The sequence below is a fragment of the Lotus japonicus genome, chromosome 1 (genome assembly GCF_012489685.1).
Source record: "Lotus japonicus ecotype B-129 chromosome 1, LjGifu_v1.2".
Taxonomy (NCBI): domain Eukaryota; kingdom Viridiplantae; phylum Streptophyta; class Magnoliopsida; order Fabales; family Fabaceae; genus Lotus; species Lotus japonicus.
In genome coordinates, this window is record NC_080041.1 from 119,176,232 (window position 1) to 119,200,720 (window position 24,489).

The 24,489-nt window shown below is 34.9% G+C and overlaps 2 protein-coding genes and 1 long non-coding RNA gene across 7 annotated transcripts; 2 read left to right on the plus strand and 1 right to left on the minus strand.

Annotated features, from left to right (window-relative positions):
• The first annotated feature begins 2,870 nt into the window (after positions 1 to 2,870).
• LOC130729818 (uncharacterized) lies at positions 2,871 to 4,339 on the plus strand. Its single transcript, XM_057581657.1, has one exon. The coding sequence runs from the start codon at positions 3,079 to 3,081 to the stop codon at positions 3,694 to 3,696; it is 618 nt and encodes a 205-aa protein (XP_057437640.1). The 5' UTR covers positions 2,871 to 3,078; the 3' UTR covers positions 3,697 to 4,339.
• A 12,580-nt stretch (positions 4,340 to 16,919) lies between these two features.
• LOC130729819 (xyloglucan endotransglucosylase/hydrolase 1) lies at positions 16,920 to 18,963 on the plus strand. The gene is made up of 4 exons (XM_057581658.1): positions 16,920 to 17,140; positions 17,265 to 17,365; positions 17,464 to 17,657; positions 18,342 to 18,963. The coding sequence occupies exons 1-4, from the start codon at positions 16,954 to 16,956 to the stop codon at positions 18,736 to 18,738; spliced, it is 879 nt and encodes a 292-aa protein (XP_057437641.1). The 5' UTR covers positions 16,920 to 16,953; the 3' UTR covers positions 18,739 to 18,963.
• A 1,268-nt stretch (positions 18,964 to 20,231) lies between these two features.
• On the minus strand, positions 20,232 to 22,771 carry LOC130729820 (uncharacterized). 5 transcript variants are annotated; one of them, XR_009016131.1, is made up of 3 exons: positions 22,426 to 22,771; positions 20,625 to 20,738; positions 20,232 to 20,401 (listed from the first exon to the last, which is right to left on the minus strand). It is a non-coding gene; the product is annotated as an uncharacterized LOC130729820 (long non-coding RNA). The 5 variants fall into 5 exon arrangements; XR_009016134.1 differs by having other exon boundaries at positions 20,625 to 20,954; XR_009016132.1 differs by having other exon boundaries at positions 20,625 to 20,959.
• Between the last annotated feature and the right edge of the window lie 1,718 nt (positions 22,772 to 24,489).

Sequence of the window (24,489 nt, forward strand, 5' to 3'; positions counted from 1 at the left end):
ATCCAACACACCAATGTCTTCTTCCCCAATTTTCTTTTCACCTTCCTCTAATAGTCTAATCTCATGACTCCCAAAACCAGTTGCCACAAATCCCTCCTCCCCCCTCCCCTCAACTAATTTTGCCAACTGCATCTTACACATCAAAGATCAACCCATCATAACGGCTCAAAACAATGGGTCAAGAAGTCCAACATTTTCCAGTTTCACACACGGTTCAAAACATTGCAGCAACTCAAAGAACTCAACACACGGTTGAGGAGGGAGGGAGGGAGGTGAGTGAGCAGAAAGTGAGAGAGAAGAGAGTGATGAACCACAAACAAAATCATTGTTTCCATTGCATTTTTTTGCCCAAGCTCAACCACAAAAATTATCATTTTTTTCCTTGCAGCCCAAATCCAATTTTTTTTTTTCGCCGCGGAGCCTGGGCATGTGCCCAAGCTAGCCAGGCGGTAGAATCGCCCCTGACTGGTGAGACTAATTTACTAACATTACTAACAACTAACATTTACTATAAAAAAAGTCAAGATTTAAATTCCAGTAACTCATATACCGTATTTTTCTAGCATCAAAAATAAATATACCGTATTTTTCAAAAACGGTAGTTTATTTTTTTTTTCCTGACTTCTTAGCACATTTGGACACTTGATAATGTGTTTTAACTCATCTATCAGATTTTTGAAAACTCAGTTAAAGTTTATTTTTCTCAACATCTTTTTTTTTTTGTACAAATGTTTCTCAACTTCTTACGTTAATATGTTTTTAACATGTTAGAACCCGCAAATCTAAAAAAAAAATTGATGGATGAGTTTTTAAGAGGGTTTGTCCAAATGATCTAAAGAAAAGTTTGAGTTAAGTCATCCTAGTCCTAGGTGGACCAATGATATTTAAGATAAGTAAAATTTATTATTGTCCACTTATTTTAAATATTATTGGTCCACTTAGAATTGTAGTGATTTAACCCAAATTCTCAAGTCATTTATACAAAACTTTTTTTAAATATCAGATTTTTGAAAATTAAGTAGATGAAGCTGTGAGGAGGGTGAGTGGGGGAGAACGTACGTAGCAGAAAAATAAGGGTAATTTTAGAATTTTAAAAAGAAGTGGGTAAGAATTAGGGTCTTGGGTGGGAATATCAACTTTCAAATTTACTTTTAACGGGTTTTTTTTATTATTTTCATAATCTAATTATTTAGTATTTTGTTGCCTTTTACATAAAACCAAACAAAACGCTATTGTGGCCCTTTTGAGGGTAAGCTTAGGGGCTAAGTTTTCAAAGACAAGACACAATAATTGGATATGCAATCAACATTTCATCCTTTCTCACGCTGTATGCCTTGAAATGCGTTGCTGTAGTATTAACTAATAAAGTGGCCTTGATTTTTTCAAAACTACTACTATGATCTTGGCACTTTGGTTGTTGAATTTGAAGATAAAATGAAAATGACCGCACTAAGCAATTGAGATTCCTACTTCTAGCAAAAGAACAATGGAATAAAGCCACAAGTGCAATGTCAGTGGTACCACCACATTTACATTTATGGAAAGGAAGAAGCTGTATAACAATTGTCCAAGGTAGATGGATATTTTTGTCATTGAGCCCTATCTAAAGTGAACGTATTTGAAGAGTAATTGTGATCTATTGCAATCTGGTGGTGGGTTAGGTTAGCTTGCCTCTATTTCAAAAAAAAAAGAGGTTAGCTTGCCTCTGCCCCATTTCAATCCCTCAAAAAGGTTTCAAAGGTCCCCCAAAACAGTGGTCAAATAGTTGAAGGGCCAAATGAAAACGGCTACACTACAAAAGCAATGAGTTCTTAGTCATAGATTGAGGTTTTGTAGTTTCATTTAATATCATCAAGTGGATTAGGATCTTTTGCATACTTGTATATTTTTAATATTTAACAATTTAAAGGTATTGTACTTAACAACCCTTAAACAAACTACCATGTTGCATATAAAAAAACTCCCATGAAATTAATTCTTATTTAACGGTTTAATCGTCTAGAGTGGTACATGTTTGATTTAAAAAAGATTTTAGTTTGAGAGTTATGTATGGAAAAAACTCATATTGGGAGAATTAGTATGGGCTTAGGTAGTAAAATTAATTATAGTAAAAGTGAGTTGAAAGTGAAATGTTGTGTGTGTGTGGATACATTTAAAAAAAAGTTAGTTTTGTCTGCTAATGTAATGAAATGCAGTTGTAAAATCTAACAATTGATTGTGTTTAACACATAAGTTACTTTCTCTAGCTTCTAAAAGAATTAATTATCCAAGCTCAAATAGTCAAATTTCAACATTTTCACATATAATTGATTTTACTTTATGAGAAAAAATAATTCTAGATTTTCCAAATCGGAATCTAACAGACTTTTAATCCCACTTGAATGTGAATATTTCCAAGTGAGAATAAAATTTTCACTACATATATTAAACACATAAAATAAACCAATTCCTTTTAAGCAAATATGTCATCATAATACTCATCCAAATTATACTTTCAAGTACCAATAATAGTACCAAAGCTCTTAAAGAGCCTAAGAGGCCCATCTCTCCATATTTATTTCCCTACTCTTGGAGATTTCAAATCTAAAACCATCGAATTTGTACCTAGGAAAATATTCCACACTCTCAAACCCAACCCCAAGGGAAAAAGGCACCCCAGCTACTAGTAACATTGAACCAAATTAATGAGAAGCTTCGTGTACCACTTAACCAGCCATAACTCCCAATGCCCTATCATGAAAGGCCAAGTGCCCCTCAACTTTATTTGCAACTTTAACTTTCACTTTCCAAAACTTTTTCTTTTCTTAACCATGACTCTTTCTTTTTTTAACATGCTTCTCTCATCCAAACACCATTGTTGTCATCAGCTGCATACCTTGCTACATTTCCTATATAAACCCATGTACCCACCTTGTACTCTTTCGTGCAAAACTACTTATTTTTCTTTGAGTAAACGTACAACAAGCATTGTACCACAATAATCCTCTTCATACAAAATCTCTCAAACATTCTCACAAGCACAAACATTGTTCCCTCAATTCTGATTTTGGTTCACAAGGTGTTTTTGAAATTACCGCAATGGGCAACATGAAGAACAGAACATCAAGGTTGCTGAAGCAATTCATAGCTGGTTTGAGCTCAATGGCCAAGTCAAAAACTCTGGCTTTGAAGTCCAAAACAAATGCCATCAAGGCTCGTTTGATCATATTCTCACTCATGAAGAACAAGAAATTTCTCATGAGCTCATTTACTGAGAAGTTCAATTCTCTCTTTGGTGGGAACCATTCTCAGGCCAATGAAGATTGCTTATTGGAAGATGGCAGTAGCAGCATCAGCAGGGCCATAGTGTTGTACAACAACAATGCTCACACCTATGAGGCCTTGCCAAATCCCTGTGAAAGCCATGAGTGTGGTTGTGAAAATGAAGGTCACTTTGGGTATGGAGATGCAGCAGAAGAAGATGATGATGACAAGTACCCGGATCTGACACACTGTCTTTTTGACTCTGAGGGTTTGGATCTTGGAGGCTCTGTGATTGATATAGTGAAACATTCTAAGGAAGAAGCAGGGCAAGAGTTTAAGCTGGAGGATGAGATTGACCAAGTGGCTGATCTTTTCATCAAGAAGTTCCGCAGGCAAATGATCTTGCAGAAGCAAGATTCATTGAAGAGGAAGCGAGAACAGAACGAAGCCTGAATTTGAAGCTCCAAACGAAAATCTTCTGTCCCCTAAATGACGTCTCAATTTCCCGTCCTACTAATGAAATATTGTCATGTCAGTATTTTATTAGTGGGACAGAGAATGAGATACGGTTTGGCAACAGAAGATTTCAATCCCATTTTGGTATCAGGGTTGGCTCAAGTACATAAATGCTCAACCTCATAATCTCTCTTTGTTGTTGGTTCTTTTTCAAGAATAAGGGAGATCAGCAAGGACAACTACTTGGTTTACTAAGATATTATGGTTCTTAACTGGTTTAATTAAGAAGAGAACAACAACAACAACCCAGAATGGACCAGGGTGATTCATTGTTCTTTTTTATTGTTGTTTTAATTTTCCATTTTAGTTTTGGATGGTGCCATGGTGTTCTTCCAAGTTCTCTTTGCAGGTGGGTTTTGTATCAAATAAAAGGAAGAGAACAAAGAATGGAAGATGTTACTTATAGATTTTATCATGGTAGAGAGCACAGATGTTGGTGCTTCAACTCTGTAAATCTGCAACAATTGTAGCATATCCAGCCCCCAATCATGAAGCCTAGCTAATTGATATATATATATATATATATATATATATATATATATATTCATATTCATATATAATAAGACATAAATTTCTGATATTTCTAGAATCTTTTTTTGAAATAATTGTATGATTGTGGTAATGGAATGAGAAAAAAAAATAGTTTGGAAAAGTGGTTGTGCTGCATCCTGCAGAAAAAGAAAAAGCATCACAGGTACTAGTAACATGCACAACATGCATAATTGTGCTCATGCCCATTGCACCACAAGCTTAATTTACATTTCTCACATGTTGAAGAAGGAACCAAAATAAAGGAGAGAATATTTGCATCAAAAGGTACCAATAGTCTAGCTGTGAGTGACAATTGATCAACTTCCTTTCATGAAGCTTCCTAAGTTTACACTTCTCAAATTCTTCATTTATTTTGTGTATTGGGCTCCAAATTATGCTTCATTTGGCAAATATGTACTATTTATCGTATATTAAGTTAGCAGGATCCAAAACTAAATAAATATCTTTGTTTAATTTAACGTCTTAATTCGCATGTTGGGTCTTAGTTCATTGGTATGAGCTCCTTGTTCGGTTTGTGTTTCATAACCCACAAATTTGTCACTAGTTGATTTGTTCCAGAGCAATTGAGCTCTCGAAAAATCCCCCTAATTGCTCTGCTAGGGTTTGACGAGTATTCCCAATTGGCTAAGATACTTTTTGAAGTTTTTTAATTAGATCAATTGACGAGTGTACATTGTTGTGTTTTATGTACATCTATTGAAGAGCTTAAGATATACTTACTTCTAAAGATGTAAAAAAAAATTGAGAACTTAGTTTTTTTTTTTTTGAAATGAGAACTTAATTTTAATCATGATATTTTGTTATTTAGAGAGGATGTGATTTTTGGATATTTGCATGTTTCTTTTTTGGGTTTTGATAATTCTACCATGAGTTAAAAAAAATGTATTTTAAAATCACTAAAGTTTAACTTTGTTTTTGTATTTTCTTTAAAAAAAACTTTTTTTTGTATTTGATTTTAGATTAAAAAAGATATCAACTAAGTTTTTTTTTTTGGTCAACTAAGTTTTTTTATTTTAATATACGATATCAACTAAGTTTTTTTTTGTATTTGATTTTTTGAACATATTTCATTGCATTTCAAGTGGGCCTGGCCCAAAAGGATATCAACTAAGATGAAGTGGCAAAACAAAACTCTTTTTTGTGTAAACCAGGCTCTTTGGCCCAAAAGTCAACAAAACAACAAACAAAAGAAGAAAGAGAGAGCCTAATGGGGGAGAAATCAAAAGAGAAAAGAGAAGCTGTGGCGTGGTGGCCGGTGTTGGGACGGTGAAGTTCTCAACGGCGGGGCTCGTCGTTCCTGGAGGCGGAGAAGACGGATGGGTTGGAGGGCAATGAAGGAGTTGCAGCGGCTGGGCTAAATGGTTTGTGTGTTTTGATGGACAAATTGGGTTCTGTGTCTGTTGGAGATGAAAGGGGATTCTTATTTGTTACTGTAGCTTCTGGTTTGGTGAAGGTGGAAGATGGTGAAAGTTTATGGAGTGAAATTTTGCTTCATGAAGAAAATGGTTATTGAAATAGTAAGTTGAGTTATTGCAAACCAAATACTCATTTTTGGCCAAATTAATTTAATGTAGAGTATATGTTGTGCTAATGTAACACAAACAAAAGAATAAGTACACTCTATCGCTCGCTCGAGTAGTATTCATTTGAAAGTCTCAGTTACAAGATTTGCGTTAAAAATACTCTTTGTTTGAGCTACTACTCTTAGCTTAGACATTTTCTTGACAATGCGATCAACCAAATTAAAGATCTTGAAGTGTAGAACAACATATTCAAATTTCGTCTTAATCCAATTGTGAACGAATTTGTATAAGTCATTCAATTCTACGACGAGTGCTCTTGGCCTTCTTTTTATCTGTTTTTCTTCTGTATTTCACTTTTTCTCTTTTTTAAACTATTATTACAAATACATAAAACTCATGAGTTCTATAAATATAATGCAATACCAAGGTTGAAAAACATATGAAAATGTTTCCATTTTAAACGCGGTTTTCTTGTGTCATAAAAGAATATACCATCAAATAAAAGCCAACAAGTCTTTTTCCCTTCTGGCTTCATCTTTGTGATTGTTGAGAGTAATATTGTAAATGATTTTCGAAATCCAGTATGCTTGTTTTTGTGATTGCATCAATATATTCTGGATCATCAGCAAATAGACTAAAAACAAAACATGCATCATGAAAGAATGGATACACAAATCCATCCACTATCTTGATGCTCTCAAAGTTATCATTCTCTTAGAATAGCTAATAAAATCCTCAGATAATAGAGTTCCCCTATTTCCGAGAAACATGTTGGAGCTTTCCAATTGAGTAACATATTTTCCTTCTCTGCAATGTTTGTGACTCATGATCAAAGACAAATTTATTTAAAACTTCACCATAATTAATTTCTCTAGTTTCACCAAATTTTTTATTCGCTTCTATCCACATCATGAACATTGTGTCTTTATTTGTACACTTCTCAACATTGTGTCTTTATTTGGAACCTATTTACCATTATAGTGTACTTTTTTTAATTACCAAACTAGTATAAATCGTCCATTTAAGTGGCGATACCTATTATTTTAAAGAAATTGCCACTATCAGTGGCTGACACCTTAAAAAAATTGACTTTCTTTTTAGTGACAGGAACAAATCCGCCACAAAACCCTGGTATATAATTTATGGAATTAGTGACAGAGCATGGCTGGAGAAACTATCCGTCACAAAAAAATTCCATGGCTAACTCTTTTGCGACGGAAGTTTCCCTTCTCAAACATCCGTCGCTATTCACTTTATATTTTGCTATAGGATTTTGTGACAGAAACGACTTCGTCGCCAAAAAATCCGTCACTAAGTTCTTCGCGATGGAAAACTTCTTTCTCCATATTCTGTCACTAATTCCTTTAAATTACATACCAGGATTTTTGTGACGGATGTTTTTCCGTCACTAAAATAGAAAGTCAAAAAAAAAAATTAAGTGCGCCATGAAAGTGTCGATTTCTGTAAAAGATGAAAAAAGGCATCACCCCTTAGAGTGAGGTTAGTCCTCGAATGTTAGCTCAAGTAATAAGAGTTAGGGGACATAAGGGCTTGTGAGGGTGAAATGTCCAGATTTTAAACCCTCATGATGACTAATTTACTAATATTTAAAAATAGTACATTATAATAGTATTGGTAAATATATTCCAAAACTACACTATGTTGGTAAAAAAGTCTCTAAGCTTTCATCATCTCTAAATAAAAATCTTTGCTTGTTACGAAGATGAAAAGGTCAATCTCTAGGTAAGGGTCCATCTATAATGAATATCAAATATAAAATTCCTACGTACAACTTTCGATGGTGTTATATACCTGAAGTTGTAGTATTGTTTAATCTCATCATGAGAACCTATATTGTGCATACTAATATACTTATATGTGATGTAATTTTTTTAAAAATCGAGTTAACCTAATTAATCCTCAAAATCCTAAAATTTCTTTATACATACATATTCATTCACTTGTTTTATACTCTTTATCCAGAAAGAGAACTTATTTTATGTTCTAAAAGTATTCCAATGATTGAGTGTTGTAACAGAGCTTCCTGCACGTGTAATCTAATAATTAATTGTTATATGTTCACTTACTCGTGGAGGTAGAATTTGATGGTGTAGTTGTATTAATATTTTGTGGGTGTAGATTGATGTGTTTTATGATTATTTATTTGTTTGTATAGACTCATATATAGTTGTTGCTTTAAGTAAGCTGAGACCCAACTGAATTATTTGGAAATGCAATCATGTTCCACGTCGTTTTGTTTAACTTGGATAGGACAGCTGAAATTGAGCTGCATTTATTCATCCCCAGTTGTATCCAGAAATAAAACTCTTGTTTGATGCACTTAAAGGAAAGAAATCAAATGAAATATTTTAAATTGAAGTAAAGGTCCCTACAGCTCGTCATACACACTGTTCTGGATTGAACAATTGATTATAACTCTTGTTGGTAAATCTTATGAAATTAGAAAGCTTCAGTTTGATACATCAAATTAAAAAGAAAATTAATATAAAATAGGCTTAATTGCAGTTTTGGTCCCCAACTTTAGCTTTCCTGTGAAAATCGTCCCCAAACTTCAAAATTAGCAAAAAACGACCCTGAAGTTTACACCCGGTTGTAAAATTAGTTTTCTGTTAAATCCGTCTAAAAACTAACAGAATTTTCCGTTAAAATGAATTAAAAAATAAAGAAAAAATAAAATTGAGAAACACACCCCAGAAACATCTTTAAGTTATTTTTCCCAGAGCCACTCCCTTTGGTTTCCTTCACCAATTGATTTTCAATCAATCATGGCTTCATGTCGTAATGGGAACCTGATGGGTAATTTCTCATTTTCAGAACCTTTCTTCACTGCCCCAATTCTCCAATGGCATTCCCAGCCTCACCACCCCAGCACCAAAAAACAAATTATTTGCCCCCCAGCTATCAATCCATGATATCAACATAATCATGCTAAAGAGACCCAATCCTGTAGGGTTTATGTCACCGAGAGAAGCAGCCTCCCCACCATCTACTACGACGTCGTTTACACCACCACGACCACGAGCACAAGAAGATTGGCACTCGAACCTGTCACCATAGAGAGAATCCAACTTCCTCAGATCCCAACATAACCATTGTTACAGACTCATCCCCACTCGAACCCAGAACCCACCCACACCCATCGTCACCCCATCCTTACCGCAACCCACAATGCAAATCGACCACCACCCAGAAGATCATGAGATCTGGAGAAAAGGAAACCCTGGATCGAAGACTGAGGGTGCGAAGATCAGCTAGAAATTGAATCAAATGCATGTATTGATGAAGATGAACAATAATTGATGAAAATGGAGATCGTACAAATTTTCTGGGATTGTATTGATGAAGATGGAGAAAGTGAGGAATGAGGAGAGGAGGAAGAGTGGTGATTATAGAGTGGGGGACTAAAAATGCAACTGACTAAATTTTATTTAATTAAAAAAATATTTTTTTCAATTAAAATTAATTTAGAAATTCCATGTCATCATTTTCAGTTAGATTTTAGACGGAAAACCAATTTTGCAACCGGGTGTAAACTTCAGGGTCGTTTTTTGCTAATTTTTAAGTTTGAGGACGATTTTCGCAAGAAGGCCAAAGTTGGGGACCAAAAGGGCAATTAAACCTATAAAATATTACATTTTATAATTAAATCGTTTCTTATCAATCAAAAGTCAGAACATTGTTTAATTAGTTCAACTTCAATTCAATTCAACTTCTTTCCTTTTCTTGTAACTTACTGAATTATTAAACAATAGTATATTATATAAGTCTTTCTAGAGCTATATTATATGTTTTGTTGAGAAGAAAGCGCATATGGTGATGATCGTCAGGTTCAAAACCATGCACGTTGACGTTGCCTCATTCATGTGTTACTAATTCCCATTGGAGGATAAACGGGTGGGTAGGAATTCTTCATCCCATCGATTGCCTTAAAGAATAATGGCAAAGAATGTGTAATTTGGATTTTACTCGTATAATTTTTTGTTTGTTTTGGAATTTACTCCTATACTTAAGAAAATATAAATCGTGAATGGAACACTGAAGTCTGATGTCTTTTGGCGTGTTTGATTCGCGCGATGATTGAGACTCTCATAATAAATTATGATAATTAAGTTATTTAAAATAATATTTTCATTCTTAATTAACTATTCAGAAATAGAAGAAACACATATTAATATTGTAATTAATTTTGTTAATTTTCATAAAAGTATTGTTTGTTTACCTATAGATTATCTAAATTTTATTTTTCTTAATTTATTATTTCCACATGGGCATTATTTGAAAAAATATAATTTAATTAATGCTCTCTTGAAATGTTTAGTGAATAGATATATAGAAATATGTTTTTTCTTATAAGTATACCGTTAATAAAGAATAGATATAGTAACAATTATTGAAATTAATTAATAATTATAACCACACTTTGTATTGTGTGTCGTATTAACGTATGTTTGGTTTAACGTTTACACGAATACCTAGGTTTCGTTTAATAGTACTTTTGTTCCTTATTAACTATCTACTTTGGAAAAAAAAATTAGTCATATATATCAGTCAACTTAGTATTTCAAGAGAAAATGATGTTTTTCATAATAGTGCCCTTGTAGGAGCAATAAATAAGAAAATATTTAAAGCACATTTTAGAGGGTAAAATAGGAAGAGAAATAATATTTTTTTGAAAATTTAAAAAAATTAATTTCACTCATTAATATATGTGTTTCTTCTTTCTCTGAACAGTTAAATATGAATAGATGTAGAATATCGTATTAAGATATGATAGTATAAACTTATATAATTTTTTTTATCCAATGCATGATGTTAACATTGTATTGTATAGGTTTATCCATCAATATGCTCTCATACATTAAATTGATGATTATTTAATCTAACATATAAATGATAGATAAGACTATAATATTGTGACGTACGTATAGGATAGTTGAAATTATTTAATCACTGCCACAACCAACGACACCTCCACCATTGCCACCACCTTTGTGACTGCCATTGTCATCGCCACTCCCACCATTGTCGTTGTTTCATCCCTACCACCATCGCTAACTCCACCATTATCACGTAATTGCCGCTACCACCACCACCTTCATCATCACCACCATCTACTACCGCCTCCACCGCCCTTTGTCACCACCACTACTACGTCATCGCAACCGCTACCGCCATTGTCGCTACCCTCACCACCGCCTCCACCACCGCTATTGCTACTACCAACATCACCACTCTACCGCCGACACCCATCCACCACCATTGTTACTTCTGCCACCACTACTACCTCCACAACCACCGCCCTTCGTCATCACCGTTGTTGTCACCATCACCCTTAGTCGCTGCCCTTCGTCATTGCCGCCACCACTGCCTTCAACATTGTCACTAGCACCATCACCACTACCACCACAACCAACTCCACCACTCTCTTACAATCGTCTCCACCACCCTCAACCATCATCGCCACTGCCCTACTACCATCACTCTACCGTCACCATCTACCACCACCATTGTCATTTGGCCACTACCACTATTGTCACAACTAACACTCTCCACCATCGCCACCACCACCACCTCTACCACCACCACCACCAACATTATCACCATCACACTCCACCATCACCCTCTAGCAAGCATAAACGATGTGATAAGTTATATAGCGTGTGACTAAATGTTGTATGATATTGAAACTCGTTATTGTACAACATACATAAATATGTCCTAAATTGATTTAATGTATTTCAATGTATTAGTAGACAAATCTGGATTTATTATGTTGAGTTTAGCTTGACTTGAAACAGTAGAACATTGGAACGTTAACGTGTATTCACATTATGTTCAATAAAATTGTAAATATGTTAATAATTTAGTGTATTATAAAAATCTCCGAAAACATTGACAATAACGTATAACCTTTATTTGTCTAGATACTAGATATGATTCCTGGCTTTCTTCCGCAAACAGTATAGTCAGCTCCAGATAATGAAAACACAACAAATCAAATCAGGGTGATTTTATACCAACTAATATTATTAATTCCCGTAATTATTGCTCGGCTCCAGTTAAGAATACAGATAAACGTGGGTTATCATAACCAATTCATACATGTGAGCTTGTTTTCATGTTCCTCCAACTCTAAAATTATAGACATACTATCAGAATCACCTTTAATTTTTTGTACCAAAAACAATCACTTCGATTTTGCTACAATTAATCATAATTTTTAATTTAAAAAAATGTTCTAATTCATACAAGTAGGATTATATTGCCACTTCCACAGCTTTCACTAATGCAAGGCTAGATCTCTACCACTGTTGTTACATTAATTCGGTGCTGCCTCACTATTGTCATAGCCTTCATTGTTGTCGTTGCCGCTGCCACAATCACTGTTGTCATCTCGCTACTATCATCGCCTTGCTGCTGCTATTTTTGTGCAAGGTTCTTCTTCTTTCCCCTTTACTAGAAGACACTTGTATTAAAAGATGTTGTCTAGCTATGAGTTGGTTTGTTAGAGTGGAACGAAGAAAAAAGAATATTCATTTTTGATGTAATATTGTCCAGCTAAGATTTGTGTTGCATAGAGAAATACATTTAAAGCCATTTTGAGGAGTCTTTTCTATTATTATACATCTAGACCATTTCAGCATGTTTTTCAATTTAACACTATATGGTACAATAATTAAAATTTTTGACAATTTTCCTTATTAGTGTCGACATAGGCCGTCACTACAATATTAACCTTAAGAGTGTTCCCATACACCAATACTAACAAAAGGATCATAGCGTCAACCATATTATCAATTGTATAGTGCCAATGTAGAGTTGACTAAACTGACGCTAATTGTTACTGTCGGCAACATAGCGGACGTTACACGTTAGTTTTGAGACGTTTAACGGAGGCTCCATCACCGACACTAAGCATACACTAAATTGACTATAGCATAGGCTTTTGATCTTGTTAGTTTTGGCTTTCAATTGGCACTAATGAGCATTTTTATTGTAGTGAATTAATATTATCAACTAAAAATTTTGTTAATAAAATATGTTAGTTCAATATCTAGACCAAAGTGCATAAGTATATATGTCCACTTATTAATTTCAATAGTCTATTTATATATATGTGTGTGTAAATTTATGTAGATCACAACGTACATAGGTCTAAACTTATCCATGGGGTGACTGTTTCATAGAGTATGCTTAATTGTGCATATGTGATTCCCTTCAAGATGGGTGTCGTTGAATATGAGTTGCATTTTTATTGTAGAATTTTCTTTCATGCTTAATGGTAGTCCACATCAAGCTTTTGTTTCCCTAGAGGGCTAAGACAAGGAGATTTTCTCTCCCGTTACTTGTTTATTTTATATGGCGATATTTTTTTGCTTTATTAAGCCAATTATGCCCTTTTCTATCAATGGATATTAAATTGGTTCGATCTGCTTTAGTTATTTCTCATTTGTTGTTTGCAGATGACAACATAATTCTTGCCAGGGAAACAACAAAGGAGGCAGAAACAATCGGAGCGGTACGGTCTCCTATAAGCTCGCCCCTGGACAGGTTGCCAACCTTGAAAATTCCAAGCTTTCTTGTAGTCGTAATGTACCTGAAATTGTTTTTAATGAACCGAAACAGCTTTGAACATATAGACAGCGGATTATTATGACAAATATTTGGGTCTTCCAACTATTATTGGTAAGTCTAAAACTCGAATTTTTAATTTTGCCAATGAGTGTGTCTGAAAGAAATTGCAAGGTTGGAAATAGAGGTCTCTTTCTCACGTAAGAAGGGAATTTTAATTAAAGCAGTAGCTCAATTGGTACCCTCATGTTATATCTTGTTTTCTATAGCATGATGATTTATGCTTGCAGATTAATGATTAGATTATTAGGTTTTACTAGGATGGAGATGCTAATAAGCGTGGTTTACATTGGTTAGAGTGAGATCACATATGTTCTCTAAAGATGAATGTGACCTTGGTTTCTGTAATTTTAAGGCTTTTAACACAGCTTTGGTGTATAAAAATTGGTGGCAGATTTATAATTTCCTAGATTCCTTGCTTAGTCGGGTGTTTAGAGCTATTTATTTCCCACACTGTAATTTTATAATAGCCAAAAAAGGTTATAGGTCAAGTTAGGGGTGTAAGAATTAAGGTACGATCCGATCTGCGAATCCGATCAAATCGATCCGAACCGAACACATTATGATGGGTTGGATTTGATCATCAGTTCGGTTCATATTTTATTTACTACATCCGATCACCATTAGTTCGGGTCTCGGATTTGGGGATTGAAAAACAGATCAATCTGAACCAACCCAATAAATTGAGAATTGTTTTTTACATTCAGTCCAACCACTTCAGCCCATTACATTGCCTATTTATATTTGTATTGGTTTAATTTGGATTATATGGATTATCGAATGTTTTGTTCTTTGGAAATGTTGGATTTTTCTATTTTTTTAATTTTCACATTTTTAGAATAATTTTCGTGCAAATTTCTAAATAATAATTTTTATTCCAAATCCGACCATTCAATCCGAACGAATCCAATCTAAATAATAATTTTTATTCCAAATCCGACCATTATCGAGAGTAGGTGGGTTGCAGATTTACTAGCTCCTTTTTGTTTAGCTTGGAACTGGGATCTGGTGGAGTTTATGTTTTAGCCTCCTACGGCCTAACGTGTGCTAGCTATTGCTCTATCTTTGCATGACCAAGAGGATATCTTTTCTTGGCCTCATTCTTCGGACGACCAATAATAAACAAAAACAGGTTATCATTTTTTCGGCAACAGGGGATCGTAACCTTGGCGTCTTCGTCTTGGTCATACTCCCTACGTGTGTGTTATTGGAAAAATTATGGACAGTAGACTCTTTGCCCTGATTTAAGGAGATGGCTTGGCGTGTCTGCCTGAACCTTCTTCCGGTGTTCCCAAATCTGATTGGTCGGGGGATGGAAATGGATTCAGTATGCCTGCAGTGTATGACTGCTCCTGAGACAACTCTTCATGTGATTTTATATGTCTTCTTTTACAACCTCTATGTTTTTCTTGTTGCCTTGGTATTAGAGTGGATTGTATTAACTTTATGCCAGAGTTTATGTGTAAGTTTTTTTTACCTTGGATGATGTTGGTAGTACATGTACCTCATATATTTTGTTTTATTCCATTTGAGAGGATCACAATAATATTATGTTCTGCAACCAACCTACTTCTCCCATGGAGTCTTTGCTACGAGGCGCTGCTACACTACGACCTTCTTTGGTGGCTGCCAATGCTCTTGTTCAACCGTTTTCTAGGGAGCTTCTTTTGGCGCGAGTGCAACCTCCTCTAGATATGGTGAATGTCAACTTTGATGCTTCAGTTACCACGTCTAGTTTAGCTAGACTTGTTTTTACGACGGGAGATGCCATTGGGGAGGTTCTTGCAACGATGATGACATCTTCCTTTGTAGTTTTATCACTGGTGCTTGCTGAGGCTATGTGCTTTCGTTGGGCTCTTTCTCTAGCTTTTGGTATTTGCTTTTGTCGTGTCTATTTTGAGACAGATTGTATGTTCCTATTTGTGACTTTAAATAGACCTTCCGGAGGATGCTCTATTTATCTGCTATTGTTCATGATTGTCTTGATTTAGTTTCTTATTTTGATTTTATGGATTGTTTGACTGGTAACTCTATGACCGATTGTTTGGCAAAACTTTATTTTGCTTGTGATAACTTTGTTTTTCGGTGTAAGAGGCAATCATGTTCGAGCCGGGAACATCCACATCATGGTGGAGCTAACTCTTTCAGCGGCAGTTTTTTCTATACACAAGACTCGAACTTGAGACCTTACTTAAGGAGAATCAAGCAATTACCACTTGAACCAACCACCCGTTAGTTGTGATGACTTTGTGTGTATTAAGGGAGCTCCATAAGAACTTATTTCCTTAAAGTTGATGTACTTGTCTCTTAGCTTGTCATCTCTGTTTATTGAATTTTAATCAGTTTCATTAAAAACTTATCATGGGAGTGTGGGGTAAAATGTTTGAATTATAAAGTCACCTTTGTATTTGGATCAAGAAACTTAACTATCCAATCGAAAATCATAAAGAGAGCTCAAATCTCTTAAGCCACAGGAATTTCATGAGATAGTGTCTCAAAATGTTCCACTTATATACGGACACAATTATGTATCCAACTCATGATCCCACATGCAATGCTTTTGTTTTCTATTTACTCGAGATTCATCTTTCAGGTTTCAACTAACATAGTGCCATGTGTATGGCGATAATCACGGGTATTCTGGATAAAAGCTTGTTTTATTGTAATTATTAAGATGATTAATTAATTAACGGGGAAATGGAATTATGGAAACACTATCATCTAAAATTCAAACTCCTCCATTGCATGTAAATACTATCATTTAGTAGCGATTATTTTTATAGTTATTAGTTGTTTTTTATTGTCATTATTTTCATCCTTGTACGATAGCTAAAGTGGTAGGAGCTAAGGATATATGAGTTGGGTAGGGAGAGGTTCAGAGATTGATCTCTGACGGATGCAATTTATCTTTTCGATGTACCAAAATTATTGTCGAACAACTAAAATCAAACTCGTCGCTTATAAAATCATTGACTAATTTGACTATTAACCCATAAAATATAAACCAAATGAAAATAATTAATATTATATTTTATAGTAATAAATAAAAATATTTCTTGAAACAAACAAATTACGTCATCAGCATTTCCCTGTTTTCTTTCAGTTTGGATTATATATGTACAATTTAAGTTTCTTAAGCTTTTTATTAAATCAAGTTCCTCGATCAATTTTAATTTCCAAAGTAAACGTATCCAGCCATGCCCTTAGTTTTCTTCAATCTAAAACTTTCAATTTTCACTTTTTGTCCAAAGTTTTGGCGAGTTTATGAAGAATTCATAATTTGAAAAAAAAAATGTAAAAGTTTAAAAATTGAAAATAATTTCTATTCATCAATAGTGTACACTAAACATGTTGGCTCATTCCATTGGAGGAAAATTACGAATAAGGGTCCCAACTCCAAGTATAGTGCCTATATATACCTGCATGCATACATAGTTGCTTCAACTTGAACTCGATCGTTGAGAAAATGGGTTCTTCTTTATGGACTCTGTGTCTGATTCTGGCATCACTAGCCTCCGCTGCAATCTCTGCCACCCCCCGGAGGCCGGTGGCTGTTCCGTTCGGCCGAAACTACGTCCCCACATGGGCTTTTGATCACATCAAATACTTCAATGGAGGTTCTGATATTCAACTTCTTCTTGACAAGTACACTGGTGCGTATGTCAGCAGAATAGAGTTCAACATTTTCCTGATTTCCATGTATTATGTACATAATAGAGTTTATCATAATTGTATCAATATATATTCATGTAATCAATTTCACGCAATTTTGAACAGGCACTGGCTTCCAATCCAAAGGTTCATACTTGTTTGGTCACTTCAGCATGGACATTAAAATGGTTCCTGATGATTCAGCTGGCACAGTCACTGCTTTCTATGTATGCACATTTTCATTTTTGTTTTGACCAACTAATTTGTGTTTATTTGCATGTAAAATTAAGTGATTTTTGTGCTATGGGTGGAACTTAATTTGCAGTTATCTTCCCAAAACTCGGAGCATGATGAGATAGACTTTGAGTTCTTAGGTAACAGAACAGGACAGCCTTACATTTTGCAAACAAATGTGTTCACCGGAGGAAAAGGTGACAGAGAACAAAGAATCTTTCTCTGGTTTGATCCCACTAAAGCCTTCCACAGATACTCTGTTCTCTGGAATCTGTATCAGATTGTGTAAGTACCCCCCTCAACAAATTTGTTTAATCTTGAGAGAAAAAAGTCAAATTAAATCACAACCAAATTAACCAAATTAGTATATCATGATTAATGCATGTTTGTATATATACACGATTGAAACTATGATGAAGTCAAAATCACAATAAACAAAAATAACTTCACTTAAGTTATGTTTATTTGCGGTTTTTTAAAATTTTTTTCTATTTTTTAAAACTGAAAATTTTATAAAAACGTGTTTACCTTAACCTGTTTTTAGAAGCTGATGTTCTTGTTTTTCAGTTTTTCAACCTAAAATCTCAGAATATCTCAAACATGTTAAGTTTCTATTTTTTATTTTCATATTACACTTTTTTTTAACATCTTAAAACATCTCAAAACAGTTTTCTTCTTTTCTTCTCCTGAAAAAAAAATTAAAACTGTTTTTTAAAATTGTTTTTAAATTCAGAAAACTAAAACATAAATCAAACAAGTTATTAGTTTTTGCAATTGTCCACGATGATTCCAATCTGGTTTTTCATGGTGTATTTAAAAACTCTTCTACAATTAATTCTGCAATCAAAACTCGGTCATGAGCAAAAGTTTCTTTGAGTAGCGTTTTAGTTTTAGAATTAATTTCTATTAGCTGAAAAATTAATTCAAATATGCTGACACAAATCAAAATGTACATATATATGCGTGCAGGTTCTTTGTGGACAATATCCCAATCAGGGTGTTCAAGAACAGCAAGGACTTGGGTGTGAAATTCCCATTTGACCAGCCAATGAAGATCTACAACAGTTTGTGGAATGCAGATGATTGGGCCACAAGGGGTGGTTTGGAGAAAACAAATTGGTCCAAAGCTCCATTTTTAGCTTCTTACAAAGGGTTCCACATTGATGGGTGTGAGGCCTCTGTGAATGCCAAGTTCTGTAACACACAGGGAAAGAGATGGTGGGACCAGCCGGAGTTCCGCGACCTTGACGCGGCACAGTGGCGGAGGCTCAGGTGGGTGCGTAGGAAATACACCATCTACAACTACTGCAATGATAGGCAACGCTTCCCACAACGTGCCCCTGAATGCAGCAGAAACCGTGACTAGAATTTTAAATTTAATTAATTTCATATGCTACATATATATTTATTTTTATTATTGCTGTACCATAAGTTTTCTCCTTATTGTATGAATCATTTATCGTAAATTTGTATCATTATATATTTTATTGCTTAAGCTATTTGATTAAATGATTATGGAAGGGGAGGTTGAACACAGATGAGCCTCCATTTATATATCTGTATTTTTAATTATTATTATTCTTATTCCTAATCCATTATTGTATTATTGAATTTAATTATGCATGGGTTATAACCGGTGCAGGTTATACTCGACATTAATAACAACAGCTTGTTGCTGCATACATTTCCAATCTCTTAATCTACATTAAGAATTAAGTTATGATTGTCAGCATGTGGTTTCTTTAATTAGAATAGACTGGCTCGTTATTCAATGGATCATATATGCGGAATTTATTGAGACTCCTTAATCTTAGGCACTGTCAGCTAGTATGCAGGATAAACTTTTAATTAAAGGAAACATAGGTTGAGAACTTTCTAAGTGTTTGTGAGGGTCTTATAAAAAAACCACAATGTTGTTTAGTGATCTGATCATTTTTATAAGTTTTAGTGAAAATATTAATATATGCTACTCACTAAAACAATTCCATAAACACATTAGCATACTTGTAATGTTATCACAAACATCACATATCGATAGTTCATGCATCATAAAGAAAGAAACATATCATCATGTTCTCAACAACGTAGTCCGATCCGGTCAAGTTAAGTTATACCCTAAGTCAGCCTATATGCAGACTCTCAACACATCAACATCGTCCGGATATACTGTCATTCCAAGGAGGCGAGACAATCACACGGAAACTCAGTCAACTATTCTCTCTACTAGCAACCTACCGTTGAAATGCTCACTTCTTCAAGAATGTCTCTCATCCTGAACGAACCCACGCACTTCACTACTAAAAAAAAGCAAATTAGCGAGGGGCGAAATCCGTCGCTAAATAAGGAAAATTCCGTCGCTAAACATTTAGCGACGGAACGCCATCCGCCGTGTAAAGTGGCGTCGTTGAATATTTACCGAGGGATTTTTCAATCCGTCGCTAATTTATTTAATTCCGTCGCTATATCGTTTGCCGTATTAGTTCTTATTCCGTCGCTATTTGCGACGGTACTATCCGTCGCTAAAGGATTACATTCTGTCGCTAAACAGCTGACCTTTTTATTTCCTTTCCGTCGCTAAATCCCTCGCTAATTTAGCGACGGAATTGTTCCCTCGCTAATTATGAATTCTTCTGTCACGTGCGTATCACAGTATAATCTATTATCGAGGGAATTGTCCGTCGCTACATCCATGTTTCTAACACAAACACAATAAACAACCAATAAGTAACAGTTCAGTAAATGAATTCTCAATTTACAAGCATATTCAAGCTTAAATCAAAGCATTCATCAAATAAGCAAGTAAATTGCAAAAACATGCATTATAAATTTATGGCATGTAAATTGCAAAGACTAGCAGGCTCAGATTCAAGCATTATTTTGATTGATAGATGAAAACTTATTTGTTTATTATAAATAGCTACACACTTGAAAATGTTACACAGATGATACCTAAAGAATTAACATCTGACCCCAAAACAAAAATTTGAAGCAGACCAGCCCAACTGAAGCACCTGAAGCACCTTATTCACCTGCATTCAAAGAGTGGAAGTCATTTTATGATATTAAGCCTAAAAAAAACAGAAGCACTACTACGTCCACAACGATAAATGATCAGCATTACACTCTGATGATCCATTTTGCCCTCCAACAGAAGAGAAAAATGATAAGAAGGGAAATAACAAATAAGAATAGTTTGAATGCCACTTAGTTATAGTTATAAGGAAAAATAACCAGAAGCAATTATGCAAATACCTTCATCACAGGTACAAGATTGGCGATGTTACGTATCATGAATACTTCTCAAGGTTGGAATCCTGATATGTTGGAGGGGCATACCCTAGAGTCTGCACAAGCAATTACAAAAAACTGTACTTGGATTTATCAGTTAAGAGTTAAGACCAATGTCTTAGTTGAATTACAACATGGAGAAGTAAACATACAGGAGCCAAAGAAATTAAGCTAAAATGTAATGAAAAGGGGGGAATAGTTATGTAACAAATAATTGAATGGACAACACAAATCCTCTTGTTATCAGCACCTTTGGATATTGAGCTTTAGCAAGAGCTTGAAAATGCTCCAACTCTTTTCTGTCTAAGAAAAATAGCTTATTAAGATACTAGACTAAAAACAAGTAACTGATTTTTGCAAGCTGAAACTGTGAAAAATGTGCAACACAGAAACATGGGCCACTAGTTAGAAAGTTGCAGAGAGAATACACAAACATTATAAATTAAGCGTAAATTTGCAAGTGAATTCATGAAGACAATACAGAACCCTAGGTTATTTTGTACTCTAATAATTATTTTCAGAATATCCAAGTACTGGGGTAGAAAGTGAAAACATCACAGGCCATGATCACAATCCTGATCGAGTTTATGACTGGTCCTAATTTCAAAACACATTGGTTTATAAGAAATTAAAAGTGACTCGATTATTCAGTTTGCTAAGTAGAAGAGGGACAAGCTAGCAGAAAAAGCTTCCACGATGGCAAACCAGATATTCACAAAAAATGCTCCATGAAAGTGAAAGCTTTGCTGGAGAAGGTTTCCAAAAGGACTTAGCCAAGAGGAAACAGAGTCAAGGGTAATTTGGAGGGTATTCAAATGATGGTGCTGTGTTTTGACCCATAGCTAATTGTCTTGATGCAGCATTGAGTAAATGCCTTGAAACATTTGGGATGCTACTTTCATCTATTGCCTATCAATGGGTCTGAGTGTTGCCTTAAAAACAAACAAATCGCCTTGGATTCTTGCCATATCTAAATGGTATTATCATTCAGCAGCTAAGTGGGTCATGTGATTATTGAGTACTTCCAGGTTACTACTACCTTACAAATTTGAGTCACTGCTAAAGGAAATTTTATAAATCACTCTACTGTGATAAGTTTGGACTATGGAGTGGAATGTTAGAAACTTTTTGACACACAATCAAGTAAGTAATCAACCAAGCAAATATAAACCTGTTTATTGAAAACTTTAGAGGGATGTTTCAATTTTCTTTGTAACTTTTCTTTTGGACAAAAGGGAAGAAACAATTAGAGAAATTAGCAAACAAAATTCATTAACAAGACTTGTCCATTACAAAAGAGAATTGAAGGGCCTCACCGTATAAGATCAGTATTAGTAGCAAGTGGCCCTTTGAAATTAAAATATGCAGTTATGCAGGAATGACAAAAAAACTGCACATAAAACAGATTAGCAGCTATAGAATAATATGGTTAGCTTCTAAATTTAATTTTGTAATCTCACAAATGATATGACTGTGAGATTAATTTAGAGACACCACCAGTCCACCACTACATACACATGCAACTGTTGTTCAATTTTCAAGTTTGTGGACATGGATCGCATCACTTTCCAGCTCTTTCTCACATCATATTCTCTTTTTCCCTTTCCATTCACAAGGTACCTGGATTTCATTCTAACTAATATCTTAGGCACGTTACAGTCCTCATTGCCTATGTCCATGTATCTATGGAGATTCCTTACGAATATGAGAAAGGGATCTCACTAGCAAAATAAATGGTGAACGGAAGAAGAAGAATTTCAATTACCTGAGAAATTTTCGTTTTCGTTAACCGGCGATGGAGGATGAGGGTTCCCTTAAGCTTGTGGTGGTTTGCGAGCGACGAGCGGTCGAGAAGGAGAAGGCGGCGGCCATGTGAGAGTCAGACACGCGAAGGGGTTTGAAAGTTGAGGCGGCGCAACGGAGGAACAGTGGCAGAGGGAGAGTGAGAGAGGGAGAGGGGGGGCCTACAGCCGGCGGCGGCTGGGCGTGGGAGGGAGCGGTGGCGGTGCACAGTCGGTGAGATGAGAGGGCGGCGGCCATGTGAGAGGAGAGGTTTCGATCTGAGTGTGTTTGTGAGCAAGAGTGAATGGATTTGGTTAAGTGTTTAGAAATATTTTAACCTAGTAGTGTGTGTAAAGTAAAATATATTTATTTCAAAACATATTATAAAGTATGTCATCTGGTTCAAATGGCTAAGGCGTTCCCTTTTGGAGACAAGACCCAGGTTCGAATCTGGGAGGAAAACTAGTCATTTTTAAAAAAACAATATATTTAGCGACGGAATTTCTGTTAGCTTTCCGTCGCTAACTTCTTACAAAACTTACCGAGGGAATTAGCGACGGGAGATCATCAGCGACGGCAAAAATCCGTCGCTAATGTGCAATATAAAATAATAAAATGGAAATAGCGACGGAACTAGCGACGGAACAATAGCGAGGGGTAAAATCCGTCGCTAAATTTTAAAACTGAATGTTCATTTTCAAAACGTCAATCCGTCGCTGATTCCGTCACATTCCGTCGCTATTAGCGACGGATTATGTTCCCTCGCTAAAATCCGTCGGTAAATCACATTTTTTTAGTAGTGCTTGTCGAACCTTCACGGCTCCGAACCTTGGTGGTCACCACAGTCTGGCCTTAACCTTCTCGGTCTTAAATCATGTTGGACCTTATGCAGATGTCATGATGCTCAACAACAAACGTAATCGATAAAAACACATCTCATAGTCACATGCAAGATTCAAGTTAAGCATGCAATCATATTACCTCACCATAACATCATCATACATTATCTAGCATATCATCATAGCAACATTGCATAATCTCAGCACAACAATCATGTTTCAACAAATTAGTCGCTTTGCGACCTCGCCCCTTTCCCACTTAACATTACCTATGAGTTATACTTAGCATGTTAATTTAGTGGTAAATAAGTTATATTCATGTAAGGATAAGAGCACAAGACCAATCCTCAAATTATAATTTATTGGGATGAATAACTACAATTTCTCAAATATGTGGAGACATATGTTAAAGATATATAGAAAAAATCCTCTCAATCTCGGTCAAAATACACTTTTCAACTTTTTTAGCTATCATGCATGGCTCTTTAAAATCTTAACTTTTTTTACTTGTTTTCGGACTTGGTGAAAACAAAAAAATCAACATTTCTTTTAGTATTTTTTTCCAAATTTTATACCAACACTTTCACAAATAACTAATCAAAAGTGAAACAAATCAACCACAAGAGGTGGTACAAGTGTGAATGTCCATTTTTTTAAGAGATTTCGCCTAGATTTCTGGGCCAGATTCGATCACCTCTGAGATAAAAAATAATATATTTGTGGCCGGAGACATCACTACAGTATCTCGAGCATTAGTCACGTGGGACCCCATTCCCCGTAGAAACTGGTAGTCAAATGACAAAAGGAAAACAAATGGCACAATAACTCATGTATCACACTAATAATCTTACATGATTAGTAGATTCAGAAATTTTATTTTGTGGGACAATAATATATGTGATTTTAACACAAATTTTTTTTTTTTGAAAGGTAATCAAATGTCCACAAACAAAAGTTTTAAAGTAAGATAGAACTCATGAATGAAACTCATCTCTATAATGCTAACAAAAAATTCAACTCATTAGTTTTTCAAGCTAACAAGTCAACTACTCTATTAGGAGAACACGATAATATTGGTTTACGATCTTCTCATGTGAAAATTCTTTCATGTTTCCTTATGTTGAAATTTTGTGTCTATCTCTTTCTTTATAAACATTTAAAATGTCTCACATATATCTTTTTTTTTTTTGGTAACATGGAGGGGCAAG

What these genes read in the sequence shown, in the direction of transcription:
- LOC130729818 (XM_057581657.1), top strand. Translation starts at nt 3,079, where the DNA reads ATGGGCAACATGAAGAACAGAACATCAAGGTTGCTGAAGCAATTCATA.
- LOC130729819 (XM_057581658.1), top strand. Translation starts at nt 16,954, where the DNA reads ATGGGTTCTTCTTTATGGACTCTGTGTCTGATTCTGGCATCACTAGCC. An exon ending in TCTTCTTGACAAGTACACTG is followed by an intron (nt 17,141 to 17,264) that starts GTGCGTATGTCA and finishes AATTTTGAACAG; the next exon opens with GCACTGGCTTCCAATCCAAA. An exon ending in TGGAATCTGTATCAGATTGT is followed by an intron (nt 17,658 to 18,341) that starts GTAAGTACCCCC and finishes ATATGCGTGCAG; the next exon opens with GTTCTTTGTGGACAATATCC.